Raw genomic sequence first — 14,026 nt, 5'->3', positions numbered from 1 at the left:
AACCCTTGAAATCACATCATATGACCCCTTTAATATTTTATACTGTTTTACGATGTACTACAATACTGAGGTGCAGATAATTGCCACTTTTTGCAATAAGTAGTACAATTTTTAACACAGTGTGAATATAATCTATACCTATCTACACTTAGTGCAAAAAGCAGCTGCTAAATAAAATCATTCATAAAAATCTTTTTTTAAACAAGGAAAATTAGATAGTGAATTTATTTTATTTTGTCTTTTATTTGTTTAAAAATACAGCTTGAATGTTTTAATAGTCTGTTTATTTGTTAAATAGAAAACTGATTTATTTCTGATTTATTAACACATTTAATGAATCCCTCCATGTTGATGTGTAAGTGGCACTCATGGATCAAGACTGCAAACTGTTTCCCTATAAACATCAACAACAGCCCCCATCAGTGACCTCTGACCCCTGTACTCATCACACACACACACACACACACACACACTCACACACACACACACACACACACACAGAGCACCTAAGGAGAAGATAAGGCAGGGAAAGAGGAATGAGAGCGAGGAGGGTCTGATTCTCTCCAGAGGATCTGAACGGAGCACAGCTTTACTCACACACAAGACAGGAAGAGTCATCTGGAACCACCCTTCCTTCCTGCAGAGCGGGATCACAGGCGGCGGGTCACATGACACACACACACTCTCTCTCACACACACTTACACACACACACACACACACACACACAATCTCTGTCTCTCTCTCTCACACACACACTCACACACACACACACTCTCTGTCTCTCTCTCTCACACACACACTCACACACACACACACACACACACACACTCACACACACACACACACACAATCTCTGTCTCTCTCTCTCACACACACTCTCACACACACACACACACACAATCGCTGTCTCTCTCTCTCTCACACACACACACACACACACACACGCACACACACGTTTGTTTTTGTGTAAAGTGTGTTCATCCCATAGGTGTAATGGTTGTTATACTGTAGAAACTGTATATTCTATGTCCCTTCACCAACCCTACACCTAACCCTAACCCTCACAGGAAACTTTGTGCATTTTTTGATTTTCTAAAAAACTTTGATTTATAAGCTTGTTTCCTCATGGGGACCCAAATAGTGTCCTCACAAGGTCAAGATTTATTACTATTCTTGTTAGGACATTTGATCCCCATACCATGATGAATACACACCACTGATACTCACACACACACACTCACACACACGCACACACACACACAGAACTATTGTGAAATGCAAATCACAGATCAAGCTTTGATAGAGAACCCATTCAGCACAGATACACTGACTGAAACAGATAACAAAGAAAAGCCACTGACAACCCATTCCAGCGAACAGCTCGTGCAAACTCACAAACATCTACAGATGCTCATGATTGTGCGATGTGTTGCAAGAAATGCACTTCCTCCTTTCTGGAACAACAGGAACTTCCTCTTGCATGATCTCCAAACGTGCAACCTCTGAATGTCCATCCCTTCCTTAATATTGATCTGAACATTAAGTTAGTGACAATCTGACGTCACTGTAAAACTCTGACCCACTTTATACGAGGTTCTGTGCTCGACCTCCAGAAACGCACACACTCTCAGGAAAGGCTGCGCTGCAGAGCAGTAAAACGCCTGGCTTGTGTAATACTACAGACATGTTGCAAGAAAGTCTCTTTAGAGAGTTTGCTGTCAAACCCCAGTCCATATGTGCTGATCAAATTCAGAGTAAACAGAAGCAGCAGTCAGGCGTGAAGTGAAGTGAAGGAAGTGGCACAGATATAATCAGAGTTCACACTTGGCAGCGTTCAGAGGAGGTCAAGAGAGCAAGATCCTCCAGCATGGGCCTGGATGTGGTGAACCACGAGGTGTGTCATCTTCAGCCTCAGAAACACAGAACACACTTCCTCCAAACCTTATGATCCAGCACAGATGAACGCTGCTCCAGTGCTTCACATGACGGAGAAACTGCACCGATCAAAATCAAGATAACACTACAAACATGCAATAGTTACACTTTAGCACAATCAAATATACTGAGAATTTCTTCAGTTGGGCTTAGTCACAATTAAAGCACATTAAGTACAAAATCTAATTTAGCAGACTTTAAATATACCAATTTGGTACAGTGATTTTTAGTACCAAAGGCATTTTATTAGTACATATACATATGAAGATGCATGTAAAGTATACTTAGCATTAAATAAATTAATTTCAAATACATGTACGCATATTTATTTTTGACTAGTTTTGACTAAAGCAGAGGAAAGTCGGGGGAATCATCTGAGAGAGATCACACATGCATCACTGTGGTCTCTGGAGCCTCGCATCAGACCACGAATCTCAATCTCAACACGACTGCAGGGTGAGGGTTCCTCTTTATCTGTGAAGAACAGAGAGATACGCATTATCTGTCACCTACTTTCCCGAACAGAGACAAGCACTCGCGTTACATGACAACTTCCTTATTCACAGAAACCTGCCTAACAATACTTCATGAGAGAAAATAACACACAAGCAGCTGTGAGTCATAACGCCAGCGCTTCATCACAGTGACACTGCTGTTCCTAAACACACACAGAACATGCTTTCAGACGATATTCAGATGACTTTAACATCACATGTGTTCAACTGAGCCGAGAGAACCAGACTCTAACCTGCAGCTCAAACTCACTTCCTGTCACATGACCCATTCACCTCAGAGCTGGAGTTCTGTCCAGACAAACACTGACAGACTAGAGACCGCGTCAGCAATGCTGTACTTTACACAAGCCATAGTTCACTGACACTGAGAAGGTGAACAGCTGGACAGAGAATCAGCATCTGGACGCGTGAGATCCTTCCCAGATCTGAACCATTGTTTGCACACAAAACTCACAGTGAGGTCCAGAAATCCAAGACCACCGGTGACAAGAACTTCAGATATTTTACTACAATAAAAGCAAAACAGACAAAAAAAAAACAAAAAACATTTGCTATAAATATAAAACAAAATTATATTCACATTTGTTCAAATTAGTCACCCATGAATTGAAGACAATATTAAATATTAAGTAAACTAAATGTGAAATATTTAATATAAAAAGCAGGCTACTAGAGGAAATGCATGAAAGTTGAATTTGATAAAAAAATAACATTTTTATAATAATAATAAAAAAGCACTCAACATTATTTGAAGATAATAAATATAGTGTGTAAAAATACACATAAACAGACAAGAGTGTGTGTGTGTGAGAGAGAGAGAGAGAGAGAGAGAGAGAGAGAATGTGTGTGTGAGAGAGTGTGTGTGTGTGAGACAGAGAGATAGAGAGAGAGTGTGTGTGAGTGTGAGAGAGAGAGAGAATGTGTGTGTGAGAGAGTGTGTGTGTGTGTTTGTGTGTGTGAGAGAGAGAGAGTGTGTGTGAGTGTGTCTGTGTGTGTGTGTGTGAGAGAGAGTGTGTCTGTGTGTGTGAGACAGAGAGATAGAGAGAGAGTGTGTGTGAGTGTGTCTGTGTGTGTGAGAGAGAGAGTGTGTCTGTGTGTTTGTGTGTGTGAGACAGAGAGATAGAGAGTGTGTGTGAGTGTGTCTGTGTGTGTGTGTGTGTGAGAGAGAGAGTGTGTCTGTGTGTTTGTGTGTCTGAGACAGAGAGAGAGTGTGTGTGTGAGACAGAGAGAGTGAGTGTGTGTGTGTGTGTGTGAGACAGAGACATTGTGTGTGAGAGTGTGTCTGTGTGTGTGACACAGAGAGAGAGAGTGTGTGTGTGTGTGTTTGTGTGTGTGAGACAGAGAGAGAGTGTGTGTGTGTGTGTGAGAGAGTGTGTGTGTGTTTGTGTCTGTGAGACAGAGAGATAGTGTGTGTGTGAGTGAGACAGAGACATTGTGTGTGAGAGAGTGTGTGTGTGTGTGTGTGTGTGTGACACAGAGAGAGAGAGAGTGTGTGTGTGTGTGTGTGTGTGTGTGTGTGTGTGTGTGAGAGAGAGACGAAAGAGAGACAGTGTGTGTGTGTGTGTGTGTGAGAGTGGGTCTGTGTGTGAGACAGAGACATTGTGTGTGAGAGAGTGTGTCTGTGTGTGTTTGAGACAGAGTGTGTGTGTGTGTTTGTGTGTGAGAGAGTGTGTCTGTGTGTGTTTGTGTGTGTGACACAGAGAGAGAGAGAGAGTGTGTGTGTGTGTGTGTGTGTGAGAGAGAGAGACGAAAAAGAGACAGTGTGTGTGTGTGTGTGTGTGTGTGTGTGACACAGAGAGAGAGAGAGTGTGTGTGTGTGTGTCTGTGTGTGTGTGTGAAACAGAGAGAGAGTATGTATGTGTGTGTGTGTGCCAAGAAGAGAAAGCAAAACTAACATCTTCAGATAACCAGTGACTCTTCTCTTCTCTGTTTGTGTCTGTGGCTCAGTTGTTCACTGGTCATCTCTCAGGTCAGATCAGAGGATCATCTGGAGTCTGCAGCTGTGGACATCAGTGATCAGCATCTAACAGACGGAGCTGCGTCTCAGTCTCAGTCTCTGCTCAGACAGGCCCGGCGACAGGAATCACAACAATGACTGGAATCTGAGGGTTTTCCCAGAACCACACCTAACATGAATTATTGAACAGGGCTGCTCTCATGACGCCACGAAACACAGACCACAGCATTCACCAACTGAGTGTGCATTACACAGTTACACACAAAAACAGTTTCGATTATCAGTGCAGAAGCAAATGTGTCATGTGACTATTACGATAGCAAAGCTGCTGTCATAAGACCAGTGACTGTCTGTTTGTATATTAGCTACCACAGCCACATTCAGCGCAAGAAGACACGTGGAAAATACATAAAAACATATAAACTACAAACACAGTTTACAAAAGGGTTTTTAAATCTATCTTTCATTTAAAAAAAATAAAATAAAAAATCTTATCTAACTTTATCTAAATCTGGTCTCCTTCCATTAAAAATCTTTACAAATTTACTTTTAAATTTTACCAAGAAAAGTAAAGAGCCCTAACTAACTAAAAACCATAAAAAAGCACACATTGCTTGAAATAAAATAAAATTTAAAATAAAAAATACAAATCTGTATTAAAGTTTCTAATTTTCATTTAGTTTAACTTGATTTACCAAAACAAATAAAAAAATAAAAAAAATAAAAATGGAGTTTATGATAATGAGTTGGAGTCATGACAAGTATTTAAAGTGACAGTTCACCCAAAAATGAAGTGGTTTCTGGTCCCCATTGACCTCCATAGCATTTTCCGCCCATACTATTGAAGTCAATGGCTACCAGCAATTGTTTTGTTTGCGACTTTCTTCGAAATATCTACTTCTGTGTTCAACAGAACAAAGAAAATCATACAGGTTTGCAACAACAAGAGGGTGAGTAAATGATGAGAGAATTTATATTTTTTGGGTGTACTGTCCCTTTAAGGTGGCAAACATGCACAAGCCTCAAAATCAGAGCTAGATAACAAGAATGCTGCGGAAAAGAGACATGCATGCAGAAACACCACCCACACGTGCTCTATCACTTCCTCTAACGTTCACAAAACACTCTCGCAACAGCCATCCTGTACATCTAACACACAAGAGTTCAGTCAGTGTAGTGTGTGCATGTCTGTGTAAGGACACTGCAGTCTCAGAGACTAATCAGGGTCACACACTGATCTTAATCACCTTAAAACATACAGGCTTCAGATCACATGACCAGCAAGCATGTGACCGCAGAGTCACCAGCATCAGTTGACCAGCACTTCCTGTTAGTCAAGAAAACAAACAAAACATGGCATCTCATTCTGGCCAACTGTTGACGAAGTGAAACTTTCACAATCGAGAAAAAGGAGAAAACCATCTACTTCCCCTTTGAAAGAGCTTTAAAGATGACGACAGCATGTTAACAATAATAAAGTTATTAAAGCTGGGGCCGTCTGTGGAAATTAAAGGGACGGAGTTCATTTTAAAAAATGATCATTCTTCACATCATTTACGCACTCTCAAGTTGTTCCAAACCTGTATGAATTTCTCTATTCTGTTGAACACAAAAGATGATATTTGATTAATATAGTTATATTCGTCAAAATATCATCTTTTGCATTCAACAGAAGAGAGAAACTCACAGGTTTGAAACAAGTAAAGGATGACTATTATAATTCTGGGGTGAACTGTCCCTTTAAATGTGTTGACAGTACATTGGGTTCTCAATAATCTACGAATTAAAGGGACAGTTTGCGTTCATTACACTCTTTCCAAACCTGTAGAATCATTTCTGCATGAACTCTGATTTTAATAGACCAGCAGAAAGTGCTTAAGCATCACAAATCAGTGGCAAAAACATCTAAAAATATCAAACTCCACCTGGCCAGACAACTATAGTGGCTCGCCAATTACTACAATTCCTGCGGTTTGAAGGAAAAACACAGTATTATGCTCAAAACTGTACATTAAGGCATTTGGGAAGTATAGGAACACTTGGAGCGTGTGTAATTACACGGAGAGGCATGTTCTATTTCTAAACCTGAGCAAACATCTGTTTTACAAGAAGCTGCTGCCTGTGTCTTTAAATCATCTCTAGTTTATCATCTATACAGTGCAGACCCCGTCCATCACTCACACACACACACACAATCACCAGCTCCTGGGGATCTACTAACACAGGCTTATCACACGAAAAGAGGGCAAACAGACACTTGTTTTTATATAAAAATGCATGTATTAAAAGTCTCGTTAAAACAATCAGACAGCTGTTAAAAAGCTCGTCTGAAATTAAACGTACAGTCGGATTAGAATTTCAATGGTACATCACATTTGTTAAAAAGAAAATAACAAAAGATCTGATGTCAAACAGACAGTGGTTTGTGGTTGGAGTCTGGGGGCTTCAGTACCTGTGTATTGGAGAAAAAAGCCAGAAAGATTTTCACTCAAAACAAAACAAAGAGATCAGACGTTCTGTTGAGGACAGGCCTCTGAAACATCGTTAACCCCCGAAACCATCAGGAGCAGGTAAGACCTGTGTGGACTGCCATCAACCCAGACTCCTTGCAGGTTGGCACTAAACTCTTGAACAGTTTTTTGGAAGGCACTCGACGCGTAAGCGCAGACGTCCTCGCGTCAAAACAGTGAAGTCCTCGTGCGGATGTGTGTGTGTGTGTGTGTGTGTGTGTGGGGCACGAGAAAGTAGTTCCAATCCAGCGAATGAAAAGCAAAACGATTCACAACAAGGGTTTCCAAGTCCACGAGCAAGACACAGTCATTTTAAACTCCTCCCGTGTCTTGGTTTTTCACGTTCTCGGGGTTGAGTTCCAGTAGCGAGTGCAAGACACTTGTGTTGACATCAATGATGTGCTGGAGTCCTGAAGAGTGATGCGCTGTCCCAGAGTCCTCCTCTTCCTCCCGAGGACACGCGTCGCTCAACACTACAGAAATCCTGCCACACACCTCCAAAATAAAATACAAAACAACTAATTACTAGCGCTCGTCAACACCACACAGCCTGGCACCTGACAACAAAAGCCCCTCAAGTGCCTATGATTTAAACGTGTCGCTTTGTCTATATAGATCTATATATTTATATAATCCCAGAACATTCAAGTATTCTGTCATGTAAACACTGGTTTCAATATTCGTTTGTCGTGTGCAAGACATGGAGGACACTTATAGGAATACTGATGACAGTTAAAGCGATGGTTCGACCAAAAAAAACAAAGTTCTGTCGTTGCTCAATTTGAAAACATAAGAAGACAGTTTTTGGCCCCGATGGACTTCCATAGTGCTTTTTTTCATACTATGGCAGCGAATGAGGAGTAACAATTGTTTAGTTAGCCACATTCTTCAGAATATCTTGTTTTGTGTTGAACAGAAGAACCTCGTACAGGTATGGGACAAATGATGGCGAGGCTGATGATACGAGGGCAACTTTCTGAGCAGTTTCTCACTGAGAACGCGTAGAGCTGGCGACTTCACTGGGTTGAGCTATTTGAATTTTGAATATGTTATGCCATGATTACATTTTTAAGAAATCACAATTTTGGATAATAATATTACCAAATGTTAAAATTAAACACTTTGACAATATGCTTATGACAAGAGTGAAGAAAAAATAATGTAATTTGTTTAACGTTTACATCATGTTGATAACGTCACGTGCGGCACACTTGGAATATACTTTTCTGTGACTAAAGGGTTAAAACAGAATAAGTTACTTGAATGATGTTGTGGTTACATTTTCAAGTTGACCAGTTAAAAATAGTAACAAAATAAAAGAATCAAGATCACCCATAAGCTGGTTAACACATTTGTTCAGAAAGTTACCCAGTGTGTCATCAGTCGAACAGAACTTTCATTCTGGGAGAGCTGGCCCTTTAAGGATAGTTCTGTCAGTTTGTTACAGTCGTAAGTCGGTCGCGACTCTCAAGCGATGTCTGTCTGTGGTGTTCTGTCCTGTTCTCCGTCGTTCTCCGCTCGCTCGCGCACTCACTCACTCACCATGGCAACAAACGCGCAGGAGAACCCAGGCGTCGCGCGCGGTTCTCAGAGGATCGCGCAGGACGCGCAGCACTGGTCATCTCCGCTCGGCGCCGACGCGTAGTTCATCTGCCGCACGATCTCCGCGAACAGCTCGTCCACGGAGCCTTTGTTTTTGGCCGAGGTCTCCATGAAGGGACAGTTCCAGTCGTCCGCCAGCGCCTTGCCCTCCCCGGAAGACACCTCCCTCTCGCCCTCCAGATCCACCTTGTTGCCCACCAGGATCATGGGCACGCGCTCGTAGCGCTTGACGCGGATGATCTGGTCGCGCATGGGCTTGATGTCCTGGAAGCTCTGCTGGTTGACCAGACTGTACACGAGGATGAAGCCCTGGCCGTTCTTGATGTACAGATCGCGCATAGAGGCGAACTGCTCGGTGCCCGCCGTGTCTAGGATCTCCAGCACCGACGGCGACGAGTCCACCTCGATCTCCTTGCGGTAAAAGTCCTCTATCGTCGGGTCGTACTTCTCGATGAAGGATCCGGTGACGAACTGCACGGTCAGCGCCGATTTTCCCACGCCGCCGGATCCCAACACGACCACTTTGTATTCTCTCATGGCTCTGAACGGACGGGCAGTGTCTCTCTCTCACTCTGCGTGTGTCTCTCTCTCTCTCTCTCGGTGTGTCTCTGACTCTCTCTCTCTCCGACGGAGGCCGCGCTGTTTATGAGTCCTCCGTGGCTCGGCTCGGTTCCGGCCGGGGTTCGGTGAGAGCTCCGCGCTGAGGAAGGCCTTGCTTCGGACGGCGGCCCAGCATTAGAAGCGCATTACTCCGTCTGCGCTCCGCGAGCGATCAATGCAATGCGTGCAGGCTTCCTGCTCACCAGGGTTGCCAGGTTTTCACAATAAAACCCGCCCAGTTACTAATCTTCTGTTCTATTTCTTCTTTTCGGTTTTTAACGGCGGCTGGCAACCAACGTGAACGCCCATTACCGCCACCTTCTGCTCCGGAGTGTGAAACAGAGTTTTATATTCTGTATATCAATCCAGTCTCTCTACTAGACTCAAAGGAGACTTTACAATAGGCTATATATATATATATATATATATATATATATATATATATATATATATATATATATAATATTTAATTCTTGAATTCCAGTTTTCCTTATTTCTTCTATCATTTTCTCCCTTTGTTGCAGCCTAGAATTAAACTGCTGGTCTCGTCAGAAACACTATTTCGACACTATTTCCACTTTAATACCGTAAAGCTGCTTTGACACAGTCTGCATTGTAAAAATCGCTATATAAATGATGGTGACTCGACTTGACTTTCTTGTTTATACTTCCTACATTCAAGAAATGCATGAGGTATTGTTTCTTCAACATGACATTGTTTCCCTATTATTTTAAGTGCTATTTACATTTGAATGCCCTAACATTGTTCTTGTTAATAATTTGTTAACCACAAAACAAGTCATAAGGGTATTTCTTTCTTTCTTTTTAAAATTATTATTATTATTATCATCATTTTTAAAGGTTCATACAGTATATAAAAAATACAAAAGCTTCATTTTCTTTTCTTTTTTATTGATTTATGGTTTGTTAGCAGGACAATACTTGGCTGAGATACAACTATTTGAAAATCTGGAATCTGAGGGAGCAAAAAACAAATAAAAAATCGAAATATTGTGAAAATAAAGTTGTCTAAATTAAGTTGTTATCAATCAATATTACTAATTATAATATCCTGGAACATGATCTTTACTTAATATCCTAAAGCTATTTGGCATAAAATAAAAAAATATAATTTTGGCCCATACAGTGTATTGTTGGCTATTGCTACAAATGAAAACAACTCACTGTAATAGAGTTAAAGCATCCCAACTCCGCCGTAAAACAGAGGACTTGGCAACACATCTGCCTACCGTCCGCGGCGCGTCACCGCCTCACGTCATCAACGGAGCGTGTCTTAAAGGCGTAGGCACACAAATTTGATCTCGACTCGTGTTTGTTTTTAAACTGCTTTTCACTAGACAGCTTCAAATGAATAAACAGGAAATAATAATGCTGTAAAATTCATCCATTTCAAACTGTTCCAGTTTCGGCTCATTATTCAGATCAGCGCTGTGTCAGTTCAGTTCAACATCACTGTCAGTGTTATTATTGTCATATGTATATATTTCTTTTATATTAATCTAAATTTAAAGTGACTCATTGTGTGCTGTGTGAAAGAATTAAAAACAAAAGCAAACGCTGAGAGATTTTTGGACGATGTGTCCTTTAGTGTTGTGGTGTGCACCACACCCTGCTGATAAAGTGTGTGTCGCAACTCAGTGAGTCACGCTCGACTTGGACCAGAAACATCTCATACTTATCGTAACCTCATCTGTGTTATATCATTTCTGCTGAGAGTTTCAAAACAGACCTAGGATTGCCAGAGGTGCTCATTCATTTAGTTTGGATATGTTTGTGATATTATGGGAGTTATGGTCACCTGTCGGCCTTCCATATTTGTGTTGAGATTCTTAAGGAAATCTAATGGAGCAGAAGAATAATTCACATCAGTTCACTCAGGAATTTCCTATAGACATGTTTAGTTAACTAAAACAAGGTCTGTGATTGAAATGATTTGAAGAGTTTTGTTCTACAATATAAATTACATATAGCCTCTCTCAAAACTAAATGTAGCTTTACAGTCTCACTGTATTTATGATGTAGAAGTCAATGAAAACACCCGCAGGAGACTCCATGAATCCGTCAGGTTTATGACTCTGTATGAAGTAATGCGTGTGATGAAACTGTACCATTACCAGATTGCTAAAGAAAGATAAGGTTTCCAAAGTGTAACAACAGAACAGCGTTTCGACTTCTGTTTTTGGAATAATCCGGGATATTCCGTGGATGTGACAGTCAGAGGAATCTGTGTATGAGCTGTAAATGTGAGTCACTTCCTGTGTGTCAGGAAGAGAGCGCAGGTGATGCTGTTTCTGAAGGTGTGTTAGCTTTATCAGACACGAATGACCTGATCGATGAGTAACGGCGCTGACCGGATCTGAACAACAGCTCCGAGGACTTCAGTCAGAAATATCTAGAGTTGAATGGAACTGTACACTCTCTTATCAGCAGGAGAAACTGATTACAAGCAATCTGGATTACATAATCAGATTACTAAATAAATACTAAATAGATTATATTACATTTCAGAATACTCATAATCAGACTACTTTTAACTGATTACATTGTTACATAAACACATTTCATCTTTAAATATATATATATATATATATATATATATATATATATATTAAATATATATAAAAATGTAATTATAAAAATAAAATAAAAATATTAATACATTTTATTTTAATTTTAAATATTTTTGAATTAGTTATTTTAATATAACTTTTTTTTAAATATTTAATGAATGATTTGCTATTCAATTTACAACCCACTGCTAAACCCAGTTTGAATAAATGTAATATTTAACACAACAGGGTATTTTGTCCTGTCCTCTCAATGGTGAAATGTGTAATGTACTTGATAACATTATTAAATACTTTTTTCATCATGTGATTAGGATTCAGTAATGAACTACACTCCAGCACTCGTCGTTTACTCCTCCTTCTTTCCAAACTCTTAATGTCAATGGGGTCCAAAGGTGTTTTGATGTCCAGGTTCAGTAGGTTTGGACACACTTTGAAAGCACATTCAGAATGAGCTCTCAGCTAATCATATAATGATGATGATGATGATGATGGTGATGATGGTGTGTTTGACTCTCTGTGTTACCCAGTGAATCAGCGAGCGGCTGGTTAGTAATCAGTCTGATGGACAGACAGCATTAATTATCATCCTGCGATGAAACAGCCGTAAGCAGCATCCAGACAGGAGACAGAAGGGCCATCAAACACAGCTCTTTGAAGACAGTCCTGATCGTCACACTTCACTTGTGGATTGATGTCCAGATCATCTGAAAACGGCTTTCCCCGGCTCCTCACACCTTCAAACATCTCACTTAATCACTCTCACTCAAGAGATGTGCCATCACAGACAAACACCGCTGATTCTTTTTCTTATTATTGTATGATTTAATTATTAGTTTGTTCTGAGTATGGGCTACCAAACTTGGCAAATGTCACGATTTTCACTTATTTTGTGAAATATGAGAGGTATTTTGCATTTTGTGTGCAATTCTTGGATGTGTGTGTAAAGTTTTGTGTGTGTAATGTGTGTAAGCTGTTGAACAAACTATCATGAGAAGGATGTAAGAGTGTATTCGTCAGGGTGTTTGCTGGAGCAGTGGATCCATCTAGTGGTGAAGCAGAGACTTCAGCTGTATTGAGTGATTATTCTGGGATTATTCTGAGTGACAGCAAGCAGAGCTAGGAGATGAGTCCTGCCAAAAATTACGGTGTCAGAAGACAAATAGTATAGATGTAATTATATATGCATGCTTTTGTATGACTGTGTAGGAGTTGCATGTAATTTCCAGCATGCACTCTGTTCAACTCCTCACAGTTTGACACAATGACAGTCTTTTGTCACCTAATTAAGAGTTAAATGTGATTCTCACTTCCACACTGAGAGAGAAACAGAAGGAAAGCAGGTCCAGCTGAACATGTGATTCAAGCAGCACAGAGGTGCGTTTCTTGTGGATCTGCTGACCATCGAACAGCTGGACAGAGAGACCCTCCACAATAAAAACTGACATTTGATGAACGTGAATAAAACATGTGAAGCAGTGCTGAGAGAGAAGCAGAGAGCTGCGGTCAGTGATGGAGATGACCGATACTCTCCCAATACAGTCTCTGAACACAAGAGCACACTTATCTAATGATGCTCACAAACTACATGATCTTAATCACAGTCTGAGCGAAGCTTGAGAAATGACATTAGTTTGAGAAAGTCTTGCTGTGTTCAGTTTGTTCCTCTTTTACTGCATGAGTTTGTGTTAAACCTGATGATCATGTTAAGATCCCAGAGCATCTTCATGACATGCATAAGTTTTCAGTCGTAACAGATTTCTGGAGAACTCTGATTTCTCTCTCTGTGTTTCCTGCTTTCACATTCTCATGACTCACATTCTGTGTAATCACACTTACGCAGGAAGAGGAGAAACGCTACAAACTAATGATTATATTTGATCCAATAAGAAAACCTACTGTAATCTCACACATGCATGTTTTCAGTTTCCTTGAAATCTCTGAAATAACATATAAAGTAGACTTTTCTCAATTTAATTCAGTTTAACTTAAAAAAAAAAAATTAAATAAAATGTACACAAAAAACTTATGGACATAAAAAAAAAAAACCTACATTGATTGAGAACATTGTCATGGTTTGCATTTTCAGGTTTTTAGGATTTTCTGTTTTTAATTGTTTTTGATTTTCCAACAAATATAACATTTGAGAAAATAATGTTTAGCTGGCCAGTAAAAATAGTGAAACTTTCTGTTACAGTTTGTCCATAACTGATGAACTCACGAGGAAATAATCTGTCTCTTTGTAATATCAAAACAGTGCTTCATGAAGCTGGGTTGTGTTATTGAGAAAGCAACTGATGTGAAATATCCCCTAAATC

At 40.3% G+C, this 14,026-nt stretch overlaps 1 protein-coding gene across 2 annotated transcripts; it reads right to left on the bottom strand.

The window, feature by feature from the left end:
- Positions 1-6,668: 6,668 nt before the first annotated feature.
- Positions 6,669-9,357, bottom strand: LOC113118725 (ras-related protein Rap-2b). 2 transcript variants are annotated; one of them, XR_003294360.1, is made up of 2 exons: positions 8,287-9,357; positions 6,669-7,413 (listed from the first exon to the last, which is right to left on the bottom strand). XR_003294360.1 is itself a non-coding variant. In XM_026288117.1 (2 exons), exon 1 carries the CDS (start codon positions 9,055-9,057, stop codon positions 8,506-8,508), a length of 552 nt encoding a protein of 183 aa, XP_026143902.1. In that variant the 5' UTR covers positions 9,058-9,357; the 3' UTR covers positions 6,669-7,413; positions 8,461-8,505. The 2 variants fall into 2 exon arrangements, 1 of the variants encoding a protein (XP_026143902.1); XM_026288117.1 differs by having other exon boundaries at positions 8,461-9,357.
- Positions 9,358-14,026: the final 4,669 nt, after the last annotated feature.

Source organism: Carassius auratus, chromosome 18 (assembly GCF_003368295.1).
Source record: "Carassius auratus strain Wakin chromosome 18, ASM336829v1, whole genome shotgun sequence".
Taxonomy (NCBI): domain Eukaryota; kingdom Metazoa; phylum Chordata; class Actinopteri; order Cypriniformes; family Cyprinidae; genus Carassius; species Carassius auratus.
The sequence above is the reverse complement of the archived record's forward strand: the minus strand, read 5'-3'. Positions and strand labels throughout refer to the sequence as shown.